Raw genomic sequence first — 24,449 nt, 5'->3', positions numbered from 1 at the left:
AGCCATTAGTACTGTGTATTATACATCTAAAAATTTGTGAGGATGATAAAGATAGCCTACTTGCCCAGGGATTTATGGTTCAAAAACAATATTTAGTGATCAATTCATACTTTCTGAGCTCCTTTCTCAAACCATCCATGTCTGCAGAGTTACTGGAAAAAATGGTTTTCACACATTCCATGTGAATGTATTTGGTTTTACTACGCACAGGAGAATCCCAGAACTTTTAGCAAAGGTTTTGTGATCTCTCAAATCACTCACAAATATACAAAAAGAGAAATCATGCTGGAATTGCTTTTTGGGAGAAATAAGTTCCAGCAGTTACCATGTAGGCTTAAATTATATGCTCATTGTCAGTTTTACCATTAATGCTCAGAATGGTCTCTTACCTGTGGACTCTGTTCAGAACACTGCTGACCCACCCAGCCGTGGTATGTGGTGAGACAGCCCCAGCTACATTCCTAAGCAAAATGCTTCTGCCCCTCCAAATTGTCAGTCTCCTGCCCTGAGGTATGTTTCCCACCTATGCCAATTTTTATTGTTTATTTCTGACTTGTAGTGGCTTGTCTTATACACTGAATAAAAAGAAAGAATCCATCACTCTGTCTGGTGCCTTAGTCCAGGATGGACCAGGGGACAGTATTGCCCTGGATCTCATGAAGATGAGCCTTGCCCTGCTAGACTGATGTACATGCACTTTGTGCCACATCTCCTGCTACTTCTGCTTTAAGAATATGGGAAGCCTTCAAGTCTGAGCTTGGTTGGTGTAGGCCTCCCCAACTTCTGACAAACAATTGAATTTAAAAAGATACTTCTTTTGTGGCTGTGCTTATTTTGTTTCTTAATCCTTAAAGTTGATTATTTCTATAGTGAGTAGTGGGTGTCCAAGAACCTCATTTCAAGATGACTCTTTCTTGATACTCATAATGGAGAGGTGCTTCTTAGGGTCTGATTTTTACCCAGAAAGATGTTTGTTTACAAACTTAGTGCATGATAAGAATACTTCATTCATTGGGTTCAGGAATGTAGATGATAAAGGTGATTCATCTAACTGGCAAGCAGCCTTCACTGGGCTAAAGGCAGGGGAATTTTGTCCAGCTACTTGAATTGGACTCTAGGGGCCCTTCATCTTGTCCTGAGCAAGTACCCTGGAATGAGGGTCCTGAGGAGCAATTGTACATCCTAATATTCACATTGCGTTGGTACGTCCTGCATTTGGCCACACTGTGCTCTGTTTCTCTTTTCAGCTTCCCAATGCAATGTCAGCTTAAAGAAGCAGAGGAGCCGCAGCATCCTTAGCTCCTTCTTCTGCTGCTTCCGAGATTATAATGTGGAGGGCCCTCCAGCCAGCAGCCCTAGTGTGCTTCCGCCATTGGTGGAGGAGAATGGTGGACTTCAGAAGGTCAGTGCTGATGGGGAATTATGTGCTCAATAAAGCTGCAAAAGTCTTACGTTTGTCCTAGCCTTGACAAATATCCCTAAGAGTATGTGACAGTGTGTATTTGACAGTATATATGCAGCCATTTAAAGATTTGAAATTCCAAAAGCTAATGTATTTTAATAACAGATGTCTCAGACATTTAACAAACAAAGAATGTGTTTGATGGGAATTGAAAGTCACTTCACATTTTCCTGTGAATGTAACATCCTTTTTAGAGAAATTGAATGCATAAAATAGAGAATTTAAGAAGCAGTAGTAGACACAGAAATAGACAAAAAGAGAGGCATGTAAAAGAGTTAATGCTATGTATAACTGAGTTGGAACTTGTTTAATAACTGTACATTACATGTTGTTTTGTATGTAACAAATAAAAATATGGCATTATCACAGTAGGTCAAAGACCGGAATTTACCTGTGTGCTGTCCAGACATAGCTTTGTAATAGACATAGCTAGAACAAAGTGACTCAAAACTTAAAAAGGATAAGCAAAAAGAAACATCAATTAAGTGAAAGGAAGAACAGGTTATGATGTTAACCTATCAAAGTAAAACTTTAAAAGTCATTGAAGGGTATGAGGATAATCAAGATTAAGAACATGAAACTATAAACAGGGAGATAGATTTTTTGCAAATGGGAATGGGATACAGAGGGAGATGAAGGAAAGGAAAGTGAAGGGAGGGAATAAAAAGAACTAAATATGTACCTAGTCCCTGAGATGAATGTGATTGTTAAAAACATGTACTAATAAAGAAAAAATAAAATAACTTTATATCCAGCTTAACAAGTGCAAAGGACATTGATACATAATTCAAAAAATAAATACAGTTGGTCCAACATGAAAAATATCAAAACATGAGTAAATTCAAAACATATGAAAAATGCCAGCATGGTTAGTAAACAGATACAAATTAAGAGAGAGAGACCCTTTTCCTTCTATCAGATTATGAAAGATGTCCTAAAATGTAGTATTTGCATTTAGCATGGGTTAAGGAAGAATATGATATAAATTGGTTATTGGTGAAAACACAAATTGATTATTCTGATCCAGAGAAATATTTGGCAATAAGATCTTAAAATCTTAAAAATGTGCCTATTTGTTGATGTGAGCGAACTGATCTTATAGTGAAATTTTATAATGATGAATGTGCAATGATTTAACCATAGGATGCCATCCTATATAAATTACCATATTGCACAATGGTAAGACAGTCCAAGTTGAAAAATGAGAATCTAAGACTCCTCCTAGGGAAAGAGCAAATTTAAGATATAGATGAGAGCTTAAAAGATAACTGAGGACATCAGCTAAAAACTCATGGTTTCTAAATATAAAAATTCAGTAAATAAAAACGGGGAAAAAAAAGAGAAGAACAAAAATAGTCATCCCTAAGAACTGAATTAATGTTCTGGAAAAGCAAGTGAAAGAAATATCTTATAATTCAGACCAGAAACATGAAGATGAAAATTGTGAAGCAGGGAAAAAGAGGCATCTAAGAAACCTAGCATACAAATAGCAAATAGTAGAAGTTTCAGAAGGAGAAAAAAGGAGGTATAGCCCAGGGGAGGAGTATTGGACTGCAGAGGTTGAAAAATAATAGAAGAAAGAAATTAAAGTTGAAAAAACTAGAATCTGAACATTAAAAAAAATTTACCAAGTCTACAGCAGGATTGGGGAGGCAGTGCATAGAGCACATGCCTAGATATATGCTGTTGAAATTCCAAAATGTAAAGATAAAGAGAAAATCTTGCAAGCTACTAGAATAAATTATTTTCAGAGAAAACAATTATATTAGTATCCAACTTCTCATCAGCAACCCTAAAAATGCCCTGTAGGCTCCTGAAAGAGGAAAAAATAAGCAAAAATGTTATGATTAAGACAGCCATTATCTGAAAAAGAAGTATATTTTCAGAAGCAATGTTTCAGAGAGAGACCAAAAATTAAAATCTTGGTGAGACTGATCTCATGATAAAACTGTAAGAAGTATAGGAATAAAATAAAAATGATTTAGGAATAGAAAACTAACAATTAGTCCACTGAAAAACAGATACTCAAAATTCATAGAAGAAAACAGAAGTAAACACAAAGGTGCATAAACTATCAAAATTAAGGAAAGGAAACAAAGACAAATAATGAATAAATAGCAAATGTAACATAAAACCTTTCAAGCATGGTGACACATGCCTGTGATCCCAGCACTCTGGAAAGCTGAGGCAGAAGCATTACAAGTTTAAGCCCTGCGTGGGCAGTTTAGTAACTTTAGTAAGACCCTGTCTCAAAATAAAAATAAAATCAGATGGAGAATTTAGCTCAATCCAAAAGCCCCTCAAGTCAATGCACCCCTCCTCAAATAAAATAGAAAATCAAATTTATTGAACCAAATTCTGCTAACAAAAGAGCAAGACTATCAGATTGATTTCACAATGATTTCACAGATTTCATTGTGTGAAATCAATCTATATGCTATTTCCAAGCATATATAGGTCATCAGAGTGGAATGATCTTGGCAGCAAAAGAAAACGGACAGTGGCTTAAACAAATAAAGGATAAAGGACTATTTTCCTCACCTAAAAACTGTCAGTCATGCCTGGATGTGGTGGTATATGTTAGTTATTCTAGCTACTTGAAAGGCAGAGATAGGAGAATCAGAAACCTTTGGCCAGACTGGGCAGCTTTTTGAGATAATCTCAAAATAAAAATTAATAAAAGAAGCAGGGCTGTTGATTAAGGTAAAGCATTTGCCCAGCGTATATGATGTCCTGGGTTTGATCTCTGGTATCACTAACAAAACAAAACAAAAATTGCCCAAGTCAGGAAGGTGTTAGGGGTTGGTTTACATTCTTGATATCCATTTGCATGAAAAACCTGGACCTTTTCTGTTCTGTGTTTGGATCTTCCTACCCCATCATCCTTGGTGTGTTTGCGTTTCTCTTCATGTTTTACTCTCTTCACGTCTCTTCATGTCTCAGCTCAATCTCAGCTTCAGATATCAGACTTGCATTCACAAGAAGGGAGAACGTTGTACCCACAGATGTCTGTTCCTTTAGTGATGTCAGTGCTTTTACAGAAACTCCAAGAGACTTGTTCTTATATCTTATAGCTAGAACTTTGTCACCTCGTTTACTTGGGTTGCCGGGGTTGGCACTGAAAGGGAAGAATTTAGTTCAGCATATTCCTGCTCCCAACAAAGTCAGAGATCTTTCACAGAGGAGAGAAGAGCAGTGACTAATAAGTAGATTGCTAGTCAATAAGGAGCTTAGTTAGCTTCAGTAACAACTACAAAACCTAACAGAATTAAAGTAGTGCAAGTTTGTTTTTCCCTCATACTACTTATAATGGGTTGACTGAGCCTTCTGTGTCCAATAGAAGTCATGTGAGTCATATAAGTAACTTAAACTTTTCTCCTGGCCACATTTTTAAAAATATTTTTAAGTACAAGTGAAATTAATTTTAATAATTTAACCTACTATATCTAATATATTTCAGTGTTTAATAGAAAATTATTAGTGGCATAATATCTGGGTTTTTTTCTTACTAGTATGTTGAAATTGGATATGGGTTTAACACTTAAAGTACATCTTAATTTGGACTAGCTATACTTTGTGTGCTCAGTAGCTACATATTCCAAAGAGCGACTGTATTAGTATAACTCTGATCCTGATTTATGGACCTAGATCAAGGCTCTATCTTTTCTTCCAGTATTGTCACAGCAGGAAAAGGGAAATGTGATAAATCATATGAGGTTCTTAAAGTATTCACTGAGAAATAACATACCTTGTTTCAGCTTATTTTATTGGCTGGAGGATGTGACACCTAACTTCAAAGGCATTGTAGAAGTATAACCCCATGTGCAAAGAAGGAAAACCAGAATCACTTGGTAAACAGTATAGGCAACTGGTAGTTTCTGATACAACCTCTAACATACTGTGATTAAGGAAAGTAGAAAATAAAGAAATAGCCAAAATGTTCAAGACAGATCAAACAGAAAGAGGCAAGAATTTTAATATAAAAGCAGTGTTAATATCAAACCAAGCAGAAGTAGGGTCAGAAGCCATTACACAGGATAAAGAAGGACATTTTTACAATACAAGGTGTAACAAGGTGTAATATATAAAGGGTATAAGCCCATAAGCTTTTATAAAATCAACAGTACAGCCAAATACAAATGTGAAATAAATCTGTCTTCTAAAAAGTTACAGCAAACATAGGAAAATCATTGGTAGGATGTAGTGGATAAAACCAAAAAGTGAGACAATTGATAAAAATATGGAAAAGATAGAAAATAAGTCTTATTTGCAGATGACTTGTTTTTATAAACAACCTTGAAAGACTACAAAAGTTGATTAGGATCATTGAAAGATTTTGATAGACTAGCTCTTATTTAAGAAAAAATGTGCTGTTCTTCTGATTAAGGAGGTGCAGTTCATATAAAAAAATGTCAAAACCAGAAAATTTTGAAATAATGAAAGATAACTTGGCATTGGTAGATATTAAACATCGATATGGAAAATACATCAGTAAGGTGCGTAGGATGATAGCTCACTGTGATCTGTACTTCCAACCCCAGATCCTGATTTCTCTCTCAATGTGCTTTCCTTATGTCCTCCTTCTCTCCCTGAACTTAAAAATCGTTCCCATAGGGAATCGCTATTAATGAAGGGAACCTAGACTGATAGAGAAGGAAAGAAAGAGAAGAACCACTGCAGTCAATGGTAAAAGTTATTTAATATCTGCCTAGATAAAATGATACAAGGAAATGCTATCATGCCCTAGAGGGTTTCCTGGAGTACATAGCCATCTCTGTCAGGGATAAGTGCCCTTAAAGGCACTTTGTTTGGCAGAACTGAGAGATCACTTGGACTTAATGTTCATTCATGGATTTCTTTCATGAATTTATCACAAAAGCTTTTTCAAGAATCAGGTCAACTGTGAGTTAACTTAGTTAAATCTCAAGTGGGAGTGATACATTATTTGCATGACCCTGGACTATTGAGACACACCCCAAAAGAACAGCCCATGTCGGAGAAAAATAGCTAATTCCCAGAGAAGGATCCTCTGCTCCTGTACTCAGTTTGACCAATATCTACAGAACACAAAACCCAGGCCCAGTACATATGAAAACGGTTCCTAAGCCTAACTCTATTGCTAAGTTCCAGGCATCCTTCACTATAAACTCAGCATGCTAGAGGACTAGAGAGGACCATGGACAGAATGAGAAAGGTACCCTGTCCACCCTGCATATTTATTTTGCCCTTGAGAAATGACAATTCGAAGCCTTTCCACTTCAGACTGTTTCTGTGGCAATGGCTAGGGTAGCAATCATTGTTACCTCCATAGCCACAGCCTGGATTTGCAGGCCAGTAGCCTCCAGAGACTAAGAGAAACAATCACCCAGGTGACAGATACCATGGGAAGATGGAGAGTAAGGACAGTATGAAAGAACACAAAAATACATGCACACCCTTTGGGTGCACACATGTGTACACACATGCATATGTAAACCTCATAGGTAATCTTCAAGCACAAATATCTATGTAGTTAAGCACCTATGCTTGCTCATTGTCAGTGTTTTGTCTTACCCTGCAGTTGGGCTCTTATGATCTCTGTCATCACGAATGTGTTCATCTCTGTATCAGAGGTATGATCTGAAGGTACATACGTGTAAGGACTGTCTGCAGTCTCTCACTAAAACAGTGCTTCTCAACTGGAGATGAATTTGTCCAGTGGTAGTGCCTAAAGCTTTGGTTGTCATTGCTGGCATGGGGCTCCTACTGCAGGTAGAGTTCCAGGATGCTGCTAAACCTCCTACGGTATACAGGACAGTCCAAACACATTCATTTGACCCAGAGAGTGTCACTAATGCTGATTGAGAAATCCTATGCTAAAGTAAGCCAACAGGCTTGCGAGATTCTGGCTAAAATCTTATCCACCATGGGCAGTAATCTGCTCCTGGGTCCAAATGTTGGTAATATATTGTTGTTTAGGACCTTCTAAAATTCTGCACAAGTTCCTAGAAACTTGGACCTAATTATATTATACTTTCCTGTTAGAGAGGAACATAGCTTTGTCCTGTCAGAAGGCAGCTGAAGTTCTTAAAATAAGCCCCAAGTCCCCTGACCAAGTAAAGAGCCTAAAGATCTGTTCAAGAGGAAATAGTAGTTGCATTACATAGAAGAGACTTCAACTAGAGCCCAGAAATAAACAGATAGATGCTAAGGGTTCTTAGAGTCAGCAGAGCTCAGACAAGTATCAACCATTTGTCATTGCCAACCATCAAGTTTGACCTTCACATAAGACTCCTCACTGGTCATCCTCCTTAGTAACAGTGGACATATCTTTTCACTAATCTTTCAGTATTGAGATATGAAGCAGTGTATCTTCCTTTCAAGTCATCTGAAAAACATGAAATGTACAATATAGAAATTTTAGTAAAATTTACTTAGTAAATTAGTAAAATTTACTTGTTTTATTAGCATTTATTGTTACAAAAATTAAGTTTCTGTCAGCCAGGTTTGGCTAGCATTTGAAGATGAGAAATTGGCTGAAATTCAGAGCTGAACTTACTGGCCTGAATTTTCTTAATACTCTCCATGAATATGGGTTCTGTTTTCCTGTATTCAGAATCATTGCCATGTCAGTGGCCAGGGAGGGACCTTGTCCTGCCCCCTCCCTGTTCTCCCTTTGAAGTGGACATGAAAGACCGGGGTATTCCTTACAATAAGGTAGGCTTGACTCCCTTGACAGCCTTTTCAGGGAAATACTTGCTTAAAACAAGAAACAAATCTGTTATTAGAGGGAATCAAGGGTCGAAGTAAAATACGAGTTTTCATTTTTACTTGTAAATGAAGGATTAAATTCCTGGGAATAAGGGAGACACTGCTTCAATAAGTCAGAAGGACCAAGCCTCAGGAGCCCAGTCTGTGCCATGGGGACGGGGGAGAAGGGGAGGCGGCTGGAGCCTAGGGTCCTACCTGTGGGAAGGTCCTTGGCTTCCTCTGGGTTAAACACCTCCAAGGTATGAGGAATGGGAAGTCACGTGATTGTGTGCTTACGAGGTTCTTTGAAGAATATGATCTCTTTTTCCTCAAACCTGACAATGATTTTTTTTTCTTTTTCCTCAGGGTGACCAGAGGCAGGTTATTCCCATACCAAGTGTATGTATTTATCAAATTTTTATTGAAACATTCATAGAATTTGTGGCTTTGGGCCTAGTAATGTAAAAAAGACTTTTTAAAAAAATGTTCTTGCTTATGTTGAGTTTTATTATGTGTTATCAACAGCTCTGTTTTGTTAGAAAAACGAAACTATAAACTGTGAGCAGGAAATTGCGCAGAGATGATTTCCTTTCTCAGGAACAGTAGGCACTGCATTTACTAACCAAATTCTTCCTTTGTCTCTGGGAAAGGTCTCCAAATTTTAATAAGCTGAGGTAACATAGAACTTCCCTTTCCCACCTTAGCATCATTTCCCCAGCTCTGTACATAGGAAGAACTCCATAGATTTCCCAGGCAAAAATTGTTTGCAGTAGATTCAGTCTCAATAGATTAAACTGAGGACCTGCTTGTCGAATGGTATCAGTAGTTTGGCCGTAGCTTTTACATCGGAAATTGTTCTTAAGTAACCTCCCTGAAATTGTAGGGCCAGCCTCACTCCACAGGCCAAATGTTCTGCAACTGCCTCAGCTAGACACTTCCTGGACCACCGCACTTCTGTTTTCAGCCTTGGAATTTAGGAGAGAAATTGAACTAGTCTTCTCAGCAATCCACTCTCCACTGGCTCCACAGTTTCTTTTTAGTTACTTGCCTTATCTCTATAATAAAATACCTGACACTTGTAATAAAGGAGTTTATTTTGGCTCACATTTCAGATCCCTAGTATGCTGGCTTCAGGGCAGAACTAGTGGAGGACCATGGTGGGAAGGAAATAGAGTGAGTGAAAGAAGGAGCTAGGAAAGGAAATAAACCCTTCCAGGCCATGCATATATTCCCGTCACCTTACAAAAGTCCCCTCCATGAGTACATGAAGCTGTTGGGGGATGTTTAGGTATAAACTATAACATTTCTCTTCCCTCTGCTCAACCAGCAGAGGTGAATTTGAGGCTATGCAGCCAGCAACAGCTGGGGACTGACTTCTGAAGGAACTAACAGTGGAGATGTCCATCAAACAAGACCTTTCAAACAGTAGTAGGTCCATAAATTGACATTTTAGGTGATAAATATGATTCAGATTATCTGATTTACATCTGATCATCTTTCTTTTTTAATTTTAAAAAGAACAAAGCCAATCAAAACACAATAGTGAAAGTGATACTGGACTTCAGAACAAGGTAATAGGAAATCAGTGGCTACCATACTGCCTCTTGGTATCTTCAAAATAGCTACCCATACCATCAGACTATTTTTCTTTCTTGGGACTTTAGAACAGCCAAGAAACACAGCATTCCTACATTGAAAGGAATAGGTTTTAAGACTTCAGTGGTGTGTGCCACTTACAACTAGCTCAAAAACAATTTTGGGAATTTTATTTTTCTCAGAACTTTTACTTGACTTGTAGGTTGTAGGAGTTTGTATAATGGTCCTACCAGCATGCCTGGAGACTGAGCTGTGTTGGGGGAACTGGCTTAGATCAAAACGACTAGTCAAGCAGTACAGGTAGCATCTGAGCCAGTGTTTGAAGGCAGTATCTATTGGGACTTATACCAGGAGACTTTCTTTTACCTTTGGTACAAGTAGTTTCATATACAGAGTCCACCAAAAAGTAAATATAGACACACTTCAGAAAAAGAAAAATTTGTATAAATGTTAATACTAAATTTATTGCGATTTTGTGAAATTAGTACAAGTTACCTTTGGCCTCTACAATTATGAAAAATACTCATACTGGTGGCCATTAGCATTCAGACATTTATTAGTACAGCAAATAGTCTGCCTGGATAAGCTTGGTCATTCAAATTGCTGCAATGCATATTCAGTTTTTTCTCTAAAAGCCAGCAGTGTAGTGGGTTTTCTATGATATGTGACATCCTTGAGGGTCTCCAGTACAAGAATAACACCATCTGTTTGAAAAAAATACCATTTTTCTTTTCTTGAAGTACATACATATTTTTTTTGGTTGGGCTGTTAGTGAATTACACGTATTAAACAAGTTACAGGTAGTATCTTCTTTACTCTTATCCCTCTCCTTCAGTACCACTGCAGTTGTATAGAGTTAATTCTTAGAGTTACTTCACAGCCATCCAGGCATCCATTAAGTGCCAAATGAAAGCATTTGCCATCCAGTATAAACCCACCGAGGAAATGGACCCTTTTCCTACAAACTGAGATCTAGCTATATACAGAATTCCAGAATAAAGTAGACAAGAAAGTTCATTGTATAATATATTTGTGTTAGATTAATAAACTGCTATTGCCTATATGGGAGACACTGGATTAGGCCATATGACTCTTAGGACTATCTACAAAAAAGGCTGGACCTTACCAAATTAATTTCATCTTTGAATGATAACCTACAGAAAATCAGTTCTACTGATAGGCATAGTGTAATCTCCACTAGCTGCTTAGTATGTAGGACTGAACCCAAGTTCATTTGAGGCCAGCTCAGTGCTGGAATTCAAATCCTAAGATCCCCAGAAAGTTCTGCATCTACCTACCAAGCCCCGAAGACACAAAAGCAGAGTGGTCCTGGCCTTGGACCAGAAAAGGATCTGGTCAGTGCTTGAAGTACTTGATAGCTTGGAGTGCTACACTGCAGGACTAGAAATCCATGCTAAATCAGGTCCACCAGCCTTATCCATGCTGTGAATACCCTATCTAGGGCCTGAGGATGAAGGATGCCTCTGAACTATAGATACCTGGAGCAACTCCAACCAAAGTCCTGTCCCCCTGCTTCTCACTTCTGCTTTTTTTTTTTTTTTACCCACATGCTATTCATGTGTGCATAGGCTTAATCTTAAACTCTTTCCTAAATAATTCAAGCTCATGGTTAACTTTAAAATGTTGAAATATTGAAAGAGAAGGAAAGAATTCTCCAACTTTTTCTCACTACTTAGAATAACTACTTCTGATATTTTGCCTTTTCAGAAAAATTTGCAAATTCAAACATTGACACAAATGAGATTATGTTGCACCCACCATTTTGCAAATTGCTTGTTGCTTTTAACAAGATTACTTGAACATCTTTCCAAACATTAGTACATTTATTTTACATGTCATTGATAGCATTTACTTTATTTCTGCTTCTGTGCTGTTCCAAAATATTGTTCTTAAAAATGTTGTTATACTAATATATATGTACTTGTGTGATAGTTTTAGGTGATAAGATCCTAGTTGTAAAAATGCTAGGTCAAGGAATCTATTCTACATTGTTGGTACTGCAAAGCTAAATTGGCATCCAAAGACCTATGCTTAATGAAAAGCCTACAAGATTCCCCCATTCCCTCACTGAAAGCATTTATCAAATGTCTTAATCTTTGCTATCCAGAAGTAAAGAATGATATGAACTTACTGCTTTGAATTTGCGTTTCTTCACGAATATCAACTGTTCTTCACAAACTCGTTGACCACACCTTTTTCTTCTGCCCTCTTCATGTACATTTTTTAGTGTTTATCTTTTTAAATGTTAAGAAAATTAGTGGCCCCTCCCATTTATTATTTATCTTTGCTTTTTGCGCATAATCATTTTGGTCACGAAGAAATTTTAATTTTATGTGAGCAAATATATTAATTTCATGCTTTATGGCTCCTAGATTTTATGCTTAGAAAGAGCTCCCCACTGTACAGGTATGACCCATTTTTCTTCCAATATTTTGGTTTTTTTCATTATTAAACATAAATCTTTGATCTAAGAATGCAGTTCATGGAAGGCTTGAAATAGTAGCCCAGCATTTTTCCTTTTCTCAAGTGGTACTCCTTTACTGTAGCACCATTTATTGAGCACCAGCACCTCTTTGACATAAGTATTGAAAATGATTCTTTTCCTGGACTGTTGAAAGTTCTAGTTAGCAGCATTTGTTTCTGACCTGTGTACTGGGATTTTGGGTCTTCCTTCTTAAGAAATGCATGGGCTGCTAGGCAAAGATCAGATATTGAAGGGTAAGGAAAAGATAACAAGATAGAAAGCTAAGACACCACCAGAGTTCAAGTGGTCATGACTTGAGATGTGTTCATCATCCAAAGGCTGATGTTTAAATAAGAAATCCCACAGAAGCTGTTCCTACACTCACTGAAGTTACGTACTATGTTGGTGCTCACAAACTCAGTGTCGGTAATGTAATTGAGCCATAAAAATACTAAGGGAAAGGAATTTGTTCTAACAGGTGGGTTTCTATGCTACTTGCCTAAGCCTTGTAATAAAGCAGGAATATACTTTATTCCACAAAAACATTATGAAGAGCATAGAAGAGAGGAACTGTTCCAGTTAAAAACAGTATGGAGTTTCCCTCATTAGGCTCTGGTTGTGTGCCTGAACTCATGGCTTGGGGAGCTACAGTGTGCAAACCCCGATCCTGAAAAATCTTCAGTAAGAAAATAATAACCTTATATGTACCAAAATAAGGTACTAAATCTTTAAGGTTTAGGAAGGTTTGTGGGACAGATAACTTTAGTGTGAAGCATTCACAGTTGCCAGGTTATTGCCAGGGATAAATTTCAGATTATCCCAGGAAGAAATGTATGGTGAATACCATTTTCAATTCTTTGGTGGCAAGCCATGGTCTTCTCTCCCCTCATTTGCCATAGATTTCAGCTTCCCTACTCAGTATGATGTTTCCTGTGTGCATTCGAGTAAATGACTTTACATTTTAAGAGGCCCTTCTAGGTCATAATTACATTTCTCTTATTCTTAAGCTTTAATTGTAGATTTAGAAAATTTGATTGAGAACATTTTTTAAGTTAATGATTCAAGCATTACCAGAGCAATCAATTGAAATGATAAAGTACTATTATAATTTTATAGCATCCTTGCATTTCCCAGCACATGGCTGTCCAGCAAAACTTTTACCACTTAGACTGAGGAATTTACATTAATCTAATGATACGCTGTCAGAGAAGCTGCATGCATTTGAGAAACAGTTAGGGAATTAATAGACCCCCTTCCCTGCCCGTTGGCCTCCAGCCTGTTCTCCTTCTCTGTTGCACAAATACAAAATCAATAAATTCCCTCGTAAAATTCACATCCTTCCCAGTCTTTTTTTTTTCCTTCAATAGTACATGAGAATATTTCCCCCTTACTTTTAAATAAAAGAATATAAAGTGTGCTTTAATGATGCTAAGAAAGTAATTTTTATTCTAGAGCTTAAAAAATAAATGACATGCTTTGGGCAGATTTTTTATGCTAGAGATAAGTCTTCTAGGCTAGCAGTTAAATTACCAAATTAAAATGTTTCAGTAGTACATAAACAGAGGGGAAGAACTGCATAAAGATAGCTAGACTAAAAAAGAGGGGCATAGAAAAAGAAATAATTATGTTTTATTCTTCCATATCTGTATTTTTCACCATGAAAATGTGTTTTTCTTACATAATTGTTTAATAAGAATTTAAAATTTTATGCTGATCACATACAGTTCTCTGTTATGTTTCCTTAAGAGCTGATAATGCTCTTACTTTTAAAACAGTTTTTGATATAAACTTCTTGCAAATTTATTTTAATTTTATCAAAACTAACCTACTGATTTACTAGTTTATTAATGGAGAAACTCGTTTACATCCCCAAATTGCATTCTAGTCTCCAACGCACATCTTACCTCCCTTGCAAGTGCTGTAGCATCAGGGAGGCACGTTAGTTAGAGCTATGGGACTTGGAGACCTTAAGGGTTTCTTCTTCCGGAGGTATTAGAAAAGAATGAAGCACACATACTTATTAGAGGGAGACCTTCTAGAGTTTGAGTGTTGTTCCTTACACGTAGTCTCTTCTTGGACAGCCAGCCCCTCTCTGCCTGGGTGTTCATTGCACTTGCAAATTTACCTAAACTGTCCACTGCCTGTCTATGTTCACTGTTGAATCAGTTAAAGTCCAAAATTAATCTTTGATTATTGACTAATGTTCAGTTTAAAGGAAAAATAAAAAGAGGAGCCTGCCACTTGAGAGAAAATACTTCTTGATTTCATGTTTTTCTTGTCCTACTTGATAAACAAATTGTCTATTCTTCAGTGGCCAGGAACATTTTCTTGTGTTTTGTATTTTGTCAGATATTAAGCAGAGTTTCACCTTGTTGGATAGAAAATTAATTGTTAACACTGAATATACCACACAATAAACTAAAATATTTCAAACCATTTCTAGAGTGAGGTAAAACCCAAAGAAGTATTCTAAAACTGAATAAGGCTGGCTGAAAATACCTAGCATTGTATTAACTCTTTATGACTTTTCCATCACAAAATCAGAAGTAGTTACTCCAAAAACATGTAATTGGATATTCTGGTTAAAGCACAATATAACTTTCAGAGACACAGAATCCAGAAAGTAAAAGTGCTCATTCATTTAGTATTAGATTCAGCAGGAATCTAATATAAGGTAGGCACTGTACTTTGACCAGTTTTATTTCTGTTTGTGTGGTTTAGGGTAACTTTTAGGTTTGATTTTGTTGATATATCTGCAGTTTCTCTTCAAGTGTTTGAAAATGTCAGGCACTAAGAAAAAAACACATGACACTAAAATACATTTACATACCAGAGAAAATTTGAGATAAAATACAACCCCAGGAAATAGGCCTCATAGTCAGATTAGCTATTAAGCATTCATTCTTGTGTAATCCATTTTCATAATAACAACTGACACTCTCTATGTGCCAGTCCAAATGCTGGGTGTTCACTGCCATTATAACAACTTTTCATGGTAGGTATTATTATCTTGGCTTATGGCCAAGAAAATGTAAGAGTTGTTAGTGAAATTCAGTTTTGTCTAGTGTAAAAGCCTACATAGTAGTCAATCTCCTAATGGTTTGGTAAAACTTCAGTTGCAAGCTACATATTACTATTGTTCTTAATAAAGATTATTTGATATACTTTATCAGGTATTTAAATGTTTGCTTTCATTTATACCCCCATTAACATAATGAAATATAATGATAGGAGACTTGTCTTTTTCACAGAGTTAATAATATTTTTTTCCTTCTTTAGCCACCAGCTAAATACCTCCTTCCAGAGGTGACGGTGCTTGACTATGGAAAGAAATGTGTGGTCATTGATTTAGATGAAACACTGGTGCACAGTTCATTTAAGGTAAATCAGCATAAAAAGCACTCGGTGGGCTCTGTGATTTGATAACAATTGTATTGAAAAGAAAAAATAAAAAGAAGGTATGGTGGAACACACCTGTAATCCCATTGTTCCATAGGCAAAAGCAAGAAGATAACTTTGAATTTAAGGCCAGCCTGGATTACCTTATGAGTTCAAGGCCAGTCTGAACTACATAGAAATATTGTCTCAAAAAAAAAAAAAAAAAAATCTCCTGGTTGTTAGTATGACTTCAGTCTTCATAAAGTAATTCCAGTAATAGCTGCTTAACCCGGGTCAGTATTAACTAAAATAGTTGAATATTAACATTTTAGTTTGGAAAAGAAAATGCTGGGGGGGGGGGGCAATATCACTGAGACCTTGTTTTACTTATGAGGGTTGAGTTTTCCAACACTAAACCCTCTAGAAATACTTTGCAGTTACACAGATATCATTGTGTCCCAGGACATATTTATCAAGGTAATCATGGTACCTTTTGTTTTATTGAGAGGGACAAAAAAGCACTCTTGAAAATTGTCAGGCTCCTTACTATCCTGGATATATTCCCAGATAGTTTTAAAGATGTGCAACTCTAAAGAAGTCTCCTGTAGTTGGTCACATCTGAACAGGTTCAGCCATGTCTTCTGATTATGTTCATGTTGAAGTGATCGCTGTGGGCTTTTTATGCTTCACAGCTGAGTGAGTGCCCACTTTCATACTTCCCTGAATGAAGGGCACAAAGCTGCAGCAGTGTCAAAATGAGCATCAGTCTTTCTTATCCCTTTCCCACTGTCCATCTCCCTAGTAAAAATGACAAGTTACCCAAGGGTCTCCATGTGGGAACAGTGGCTGCTACACTGTTAAGAAATGGCTATCATTTTTTAAAAAGTAGAATAGTTTAAAAGAGGCAAATGATGAAAAAGTTTGGGAATCAGGTGTTGCTGAGTTGTGGAGAAGCAGCAAATGTTTAAGACCCTGCTCCTGTTTCTGAGTTATTTTTGGCAATGGAACTGCTCTACTATTTATTGTTAACCAGTTTTACTGTATTCCTCTTTTATCCCCAGCCTGGGATTCCCCTTGCTTTTCTGAGAGACATGAAAGGCACCATCTGTGATGGGCTGTGTGTCTCATATGAACCCTTGTCATTCCTGGCAGGTTGTATGATTCAAGCAGAAAACCCATCAGATTTGCCTGAGCAACCTCCTGCCAGAAACATCCTTCTTTGTGCCTACTTCTCATTGAACAGAGACATTCTTTGACAGGACAAAGCCAGGAGGTTGTCTTTGAGTCCTTTGGGAAAATGGAGGAGAAGTAACACTGACAGTAGCAGTGAAAACTGACCTCATTCTGAACCTGGAGCATGCAGGGACCTCTCCATTCCCCAGCACTCCTTTGGCTGGGCCCTTCCACTGTTGGACCTGAGGCTACAGTGGTCTTATATCCCAGCTCATCTCTGGACAACATAGGAAGCATTTTTTCCTCATGGGCAAGTTGTTTGGGCTTTTTTCTAGTTCTCTTGGGGCAAAGCCATTCAAGCATCAGTTGCTATTGCACTGTAGAGAGTATCCTCCCAAGTAGCTCTGGGAGTGTAGGTAATGCTGGCCAGACTGCCTGAGGTTACAGAGGGTTTGGCTCCACAGCAATAAACAGTGTTTCTTCATTTCTTCCCTTCCCTAACCTGCCTGCATTTGCAAGCAGAATATTCTCTAGTGTATGGTATTTAACGTTCTGGGCATTTCACAACCTTCTGAGAATTTGAAAGCTGTGAACCCCCACCCCCTGAACATGTACAACTGTATGAAATACAGGCTTATGGGCCCCCCAGGTTAAGAACCCTGCCTTACTCTGCCTTTAGGATGTCCTCCTTTACAACAGCGTGTGAGGTTAAGAACAGTACTTGTTGGAAACTGGGTAACGGGTGTATATTTTGTAGAGTATTATTTTGCAATTCAGTGCTCTGTGAAAGTTTCTTCCATCATTTTTTTCTTTAGCATAATTTTATAATTCAGTTGTAAAACTATAAAATATCGAGCCCATCCTTGGCCTTCCAGTCTTCAGTAAATTAATTATAATTTTAAACCTCTGCAGCACTCTTACAACTGATTGTTTAGTAATGCCTTTAAACCCTAGCATTTTCCACATTTTTTGAGTTTACATATCAAAGAAGAATGTTTATATGCAGAGTAACACAGATTCCAGTTCAAAGTCTGACCAGACTTCGAAGTTCCCAAAAGAAGACTACCTCTCCAGTGACTGCCACATGTACCTTCCCCTCCCCTGTCTCTCCTCTTGTCCTAAAAGTTTTCAGGCTGATTATTTGTGAAGTCTGTTCATTTAAGTGATTTTCTACTACCTTGTGGAATTCCATTTAGAATTCAATGTAAAGTCTATTCCTCAACACATATTTTTTTTTTAAAAAAAAGGAAGGAAAGAAAATGTGCTGTAATGTTCCTTAGAGCAGAATAACTGAGAGAGAACTGGTTCCCTTCCCCACCCCAACCTCAGGGGAGAAGGAGGTGGTACCAGGCTCCTAGTCAGGGCCTAAGATGACTGATTTTCAGGACCAGATGGAGCCTTAGGCACTCATCAGCTCTTTATGATAACTGTGAAAGAGAGGAAATACTAAAGACCAGAGAGAAGAAAAGCCTACCCCAGATGGAACCCTGTGGGCTCCAGCTTCACTGCATGTGTATTTGGATCTGCTGTGGATCCATGCCCACACCGAGGGGCCAAATTCCGGCCTGTCTTCCCAGGAGTGTTGGCTGCTGGCCATTCTGCTCTCACCTCCCCCTGGTGGCTCATCCTGTCAGGGCTCTGGAAAAGAGAGAGTTTCTAACCCTATTCTCTCCACGACTGCCACCTTTTGTGATTGAGGCAGGCAGGTGATCAAGACCATTCAGGGGCTGGGGATTTAGCTCAGTGGTATAAGTGCCTGCCTTGCAAGCAGGCAGTCATGAGTTCGATCCCTGGTACCGGTAAAAATGAAAAGGCCAAAAAAAAAAAAAAAAAAAAAAAAAAAGAGTTGGACCATTCAGGAGAGAAAACAAGTATTTTCCTGCTTGTGCTTATGTCAGGGAACTCAGGCATGCTTCAACCCTCCTTCTCCTGAATTATTTTTTCAAATTATCCAAACATGGATCTAGGCAAGTCTTTTCGTTGCTAAAATTACCAACTTTATCTTTTTCTTTCAGATGTATTAATTGTAATTTCTTTTCTCTTTAGCCTATTAGCAATGCTGATTTTATTGTTCCGGTTGAAATCGATGGAACTATACATCAGGTAAGCAATCAAAACAAAATTTGAGTTGCAATGAACATTTTTTGTTTGTTTATTTGTTTGTTTTTTCAAGACAGGGTCTCATCATGTAGATCATGCTAGCCTTGAACTCACTATGTTCCCCAGGCTGTGGTGAACTAATGGTGACCCTCCTGCCTCTTGACTCCCAAGAGCTGGGATCACCGGCCTGTACCACCCAGCTTGCAATGGGAATTTTTAATAGTTATATTTCCTGTGAATACCACTTCAAAATTCCCATTTCAATGATAGTTTTAGTTAAAAAGAGACAAATTGTTCATAATCAATACAATGATTTTTCTTTTCTCCCACTCCTTTGAATTTGTTTTATACTGAGTTTATAAGTAAAACTATATCTTCATAAATATTAGATTTGGTTGCAAGTTTAAATAGTTGTTTGATTTAATGCATTCTTTCAGAAGTTTCTGTATTCCTGACTGATTTAGCTTGGTGCTCTAATTAACTTCCTCATGTAGTTGCTTTCCAGCTGCTCTTCTAGCAGGCATCAGGAAAATGCCACAAGTCCTTCTCTCATGGTGGATTCTTGGGAAAAGGTGTCCATTCCTAATGCCAACTGTTCCAGACTAATCTTAGCAATACTGCATGGTTTTCTCCAGTGAAGTCATTAGCAAATAACCCCAAAGGAAAGTGGGGGGGGGGGGGGTAATGAACTTTTAGATCAACAGATTATGAATAAATATGCCATAGTCAACTGACATGCATCATCTTTGTTCTTTCTGATTTTTCCTGCATGAAACGCTTCCATAAATAACTATATTTATGAACATACTGGAAACATTGTAGGAAAATTAGCCTTGGAGATTGGGGAAGTAGCATTTGTCAGGTTTTATACAGGAATGATCTCACCAGTTTCTTGTCAACTCCAAGGTCTTAAAGGGAAAGTAACTGCCCTCATAGCTCAAGAAGGAAAACCTCTCTTGATACTTGGGCCACAGCAAAACGTCTTTCCTCAGTAATGTCAATAGTCTTTGGCTCTCAAGTTCAGGGGTTTAGAACTGTCTCAGCCTTGGATATCAGATGGTCTAGTCACCTCACTGCCCAGATAAAGAAACTGAAGCTCAACCCAAGAAAGAGTTGGCTCAGGGTCATACAGTGGGAAGAATTAAAATGAAAATGCCAGTCTGCTGCCTTCTGGCCCAGGATTCTGTTGCCAGTACTCAGGTCCTCTCTCTCTCTCTCTCCCCTGCCCATCCTTGCTTTCTGCCCTGTTCTCCAGGGATCCTGCCAGAAAGCAGTCCCTGGGAAACAACTTTATCCATAACACCTCCACACTTCATCCTTTTAAAAGCCATCACAGAGCCATTACTGCAAGTACCTGGGCATTTAACACTTACGAAAGTATCAACTGAATTAAGTCAGCATCTGAGAACCAGTTAAGGCTCCTGCATGTATTACTTTGGCTCATGTTACAGAGTGCTTTTGAGGAGACAGAGGTGAGCTGCCCAATGGTATGGCAAGATTAAGAGAGAAATTAATCCTTCAAACCATGTAGCTGTGAGCATAACCTGCCTGCAGGAGCCACCCCAGCTCTCCAAGCCTCCCTTTGATTGTGATTTGATTGACTTGGTAATGAACTCCTCAGAGTCGAAACCCTCCTGAGGGAAGGAAGCCACAGGCACCAAGAGCAGGAGGACTAAGGCCCTGGCGAAGGCCGTGGCCTCGTTCAAGTAATCCAGGATAGGCTGTGCAGGTCCCAACGGGCCTATTCTTGGTTACTTGCACGGGGACGCGTGCCTGGACGCCGGCATCCGGGCCCAGGACCCTCCTCTCTGCTAGAGGCACCAACACCAGTCTTTTGTCCTTTGCATGTAGCACAGCTTGCTTTTGAAATAATTCCCCTGGGAACACAGGAGCACAGGCTTGACCCCTTCACTCTCACCAGCACCAAGAATTCTCATTGGCAAAGAAGGAGCTAAGAGCCCCTGTAACCACAAGCCCTGCCCTCTGCCCTGCATCCAAGCCTCCCAGCACCTCAAACCATGTTGACACCCATTGTAGATCATCCATCCCCCTTGCCCCTCCCTCCACCCTCACTCAGCTAAAGACCCATGTGTACCCCACTCTTTTGGCTAGTCATGAGTTCCCCATAGGTATGATCCTTCTTAGTGCCTGTTTCTGGCTTGTTGAAAGTATTACCATGAAGAATTCCTCTGCCAGGAGCCTGTCCTTCCATGTGGTCTGGACCATGCCCCGGTATTACCCTTCTACTACTTATGCAGTTTATCCAACCTGCTCCATCTGCCATTGAGGCCCTGTATGTGTTCACTGCAGTATGCCCAGTCTTTAGCCACTTCCTCTTAAAGTCCCCCACCTCCCCGTCTTCTTTCATTTCCTCAGATGGCTGGCTTTGGTTATTGTCTAATGTGTCAGATGGTCTTAGACCTCCAAGTCCCAAGCTGGTACTTTCCTCTTGTTAGAGGCTTGCCTCTTTTCATCCTTATTGACCTGATGAAATCATACTCATCCTTTGAGGTCCAATGTTACCTTCTGTATTTTCTCCCCTTGAAAGGGAAGTTAATTATCTTCAATTTATCCTCATACTATTTTCATTATGCCATGTTCATTTCTACATATTTTTGCATATGTCTGCTCTAGACTGTGAGCCCTTCAAGGGCAAGGCCTATGTTTGACTCATCTGTGTAACTGCGTCAGGCTGAGCATAGAGCTGCAGCTCAATACATTGAATTCAATTTTAAAGAGTAATTTATTTTTGTGAAGTGACTAATTTTAGATGGAATTTATTCAGGCTTTAATTGGTTCCTGCTTCATTCTGTTTCCTCTGTTCTCTGACCAACTTTGCTTTCTCGCCCATCTCTCAATCTCCTCACATTTCTTCAGGCTCTGTAGTCAGGAACCCATGTGTGTGCTTTATTGCCCTACTGGCTTTACCTGACCTGGTCAAAAATGTACACGGAGTCCAGCCTTCTAGAAGAGGCACTCTGTCCCTTTCTGCTCACAGACCCCTGCTGACGGCTCGTTTCTAGGTCTCAGGAGAAGACTGGTTTCACATTCCCTGAAATGTCCATACATAGCCCTAGTACAGTAACTTTTATGGTGTCAAGTACATGTCTTCCCCAGCTAACAAGAAGACCTTTTTGCAGCTTCACAAGGCCTGTGCTTTTTTTAACCCCAGGGCTTCTGGTGAGCAGGAAATACCATTCAGAGCAGGTGACAGGTGGAGCAATACCAGACCTCCTGGGAAGTCAGCCAGGGACAAACCGCCAAAAGGACAGCACCCAAACCGTAGTTTTACAAAAACCACACAAGGTGCCAAGAAACACATGTGCAAATGATTGAGTGGTTTCACATAAACATGGCACAACCATTCCACTCACTGACTCTCGAAATTCCCAAGACCCTCCATCCCACATTCAGCTTTTCTTTCTCTTTCGGGAGGGTCATCTGCACTGACCTCATACCTGGAGTGTGATCTAAGGAGTATTGTATCTGACCATACAGTCTGGACACAGACTCTGTAGTAAGAAGTGGAGACTTTTCTAGCATTTCTTCCTATAGTGGGCATTTGGGCCCAGGGATCTCCAGCAACTGCCATGCCTGATCAGCTTGCTGTTTTTACCGTTTTCAGGTGTATGTGCTGAAGCGGCCACATGTGGATGAGTTCCTACAGAGGATGGGACAGCTCTTCGAGTGTGTGCTCTTTACTGCCAGCTTGGCTAAGGTGCGTCCTGCTCCCTGCTGCAGACTTCCAGCCTGGCATCTCAGTCCCTCTGCTGCTACCCCCGAATTGTCAAGAGCTCTTTGTTAAGGTGGGGGAAGCTGTTATTATGGTGACAGGTTTCCACCCCAGATGGGATGGATGCAGACTATGTGCACACTGCCAGTCTGAAAGGCTTCAGGTTACTATGGTGACAGGGAGCACTTAGAACAAATGTTCTGTGAAGTTGTTGTACATGGAAGTTTTGAACTTACTTGCTACAGACAAGGAAATCATAGAAATGTCTAATGTGACCACAGAAGGATGGCTAACTGCCTTAAGCACAGAAGACCTCTCTCATCCACTAATGAGTAACAAGATGCTGGAGGCTCCTGTATCTTTGGGGTTAGCTTACACAGATTTGTGGGAAGAACAAGTGAGAGACATTTGTCAAGAATTTCCCAGTCATAGGCTGAGGAGAGTACTGATTCTACCGTACGTAAGTTGCTGTGTAATCTCAGGTGAGTCATTTCTGGCACCTGTTTCTTCTGTAAGTGGGGGTAATTCTCACTTCTCATAGAGTTTGATTAAATGAAATAGCACATGGAAAAAGTTTAGCATAACACCTCAGTTTTACTCAACAGATACTCACTGAGCCAAGTTGCATGTACCATGCTAGGCACTGTCAGAGAATAAGTGCACCTAATGTTCAGTATTACTATCATAAATGTTAGTAGAGATAAAATTGTTCAGATATGTTTTGGTTTCATATCTTAATGTGAATTTCTGACCCAGAGTCTACACTGGCCAAGTACAGTGAGCTTTTGTCCTCTCCCACTGTTTAAGGAAACTGGCAAATTCCTAGGCCTCCTAATAAAATTTAATCTCCCCCTTCACAGGTGTAACAAGGTGCCATGCTGTGTTCATAGTGGGCAAAGCAGGTCTTGTTCCTCTTCCAAAGCCATTGCCATGACTGTCTGCCAAACATGGGGCTAACAGCTTCCACTTAAGGGTGGCACCACCATTGTTTCTGTGGGCACCTCGGGAACTCTTGAGTGGCCCCCAGGATGAGTTTTGTGAGGCCTCGGTTAAGCATTGTCTTGTGTTGAGACCTGTTCCAAGGAACCATGCAACTTCTCTGTGTGTTGGAGTCCCAGGCACAATTGTTTGTTGAGTGGGCATTCTATGCTAGGTCCATAGAGAGCCTACTGTAAAGCATCGTGTCAGTATCAACACCAGGCTGCAGACCATGCACTGCTGAGGAGGGAATCCAAAGCCTGGGCCTTATTTTGAATACAAAAAAGAGAGTGAGGCCTCAAGGAAAATGTAGTCTTCCCAGTGGGTAATCTTTAGATAAGTGGTACCAAGATGAATTATATCTACAGCTTTGAAGGCTCTTCTCAAAGTGCTTTGGGGTGCTGAGGATTCTTAAGTAATAACCAAAGAGATAATCAACTGCAAGATGGCACCAGTGCAATAGACTGAGAATTGTCTTTGATTTGGCAAAATTCAAAACACATTTCCTTGGCATTATTCCAGGTGTTCACTCTTTGTTGGGTTTCTCTTCCTGCACTGCTCCCACCTGCCCCTCCATCTGTTACTCCAGCCTGCTTCTCACTGTTATTCCAGCCTGGCTGAGCCAAGTCAGATCCAAATCACAGACTCCCAGCCCATTTCCTCCCTGATGCTATGTTGTGCTGTTGGGTGGTAACTCCTCCTGCTCCTCCTGCTCTAGAATCTGGGTTCAGCTCAGTTCCCAACAGCACTGGTGCAGTGAGCTTCCTTACCCACTACCCAGGAACCCCACACTGACAGTCAGATCCCTTGATTGT

At 39.3% G+C, this 24,449-nt stretch overlaps 1 protein-coding gene across 2 annotated transcripts in view; it reads left to right on the top strand.

Annotated features, from left to right (window-relative positions):
• The window catches only part of Ctdspl (CTD small phosphatase like), a 127,713-nt gene that overhangs the window by 93,689 nt on the left and 9,575 nt on the right, over nucleotides 1–24,449 (top strand). Inside the window, exons 2-6 of one of the 2 annotated variants that reach the window (XM_063260333.1) lie at nucleotides 1,248–1,402; nucleotides 8,558–8,590; nucleotides 15,552–15,653; nucleotides 18,870–18,926; nucleotides 22,549–22,641. In XM_063260333.1, the coding sequence (XP_063116403.1) occupies nucleotides 1,248–1,402; nucleotides 8,558–8,590; nucleotides 15,552–15,653; nucleotides 18,870–18,926; nucleotides 22,549–22,641 (440 nt within the window). The remainder of the gene's footprint in view (nucleotides 1–1,247; nucleotides 1,403–8,557; nucleotides 8,591–15,551; nucleotides 15,654–18,869; nucleotides 18,927–22,548; nucleotides 22,642–24,449) is intronic. The other variant, XM_063260334.1, reaches the window with a different exon arrangement.

This window comes from Cavia porcellus, unplaced genomic scaffold (genome assembly GCF_034190915.1).
Source record: "Cavia porcellus strain 051 isolate PalLab524CR breed Dunkin Hartley unplaced genomic scaffold, mCavPor4.1 scaffold_13, whole genome shotgun sequence".
Lineage (NCBI taxonomy): Eukaryota > Metazoa > Chordata > Mammalia > Rodentia > Caviidae > Cavia > Cavia porcellus.
Note: the sequence above shows the minus strand (reverse complement) of the source record. Positions and strands in the feature narration are given on the sequence as shown.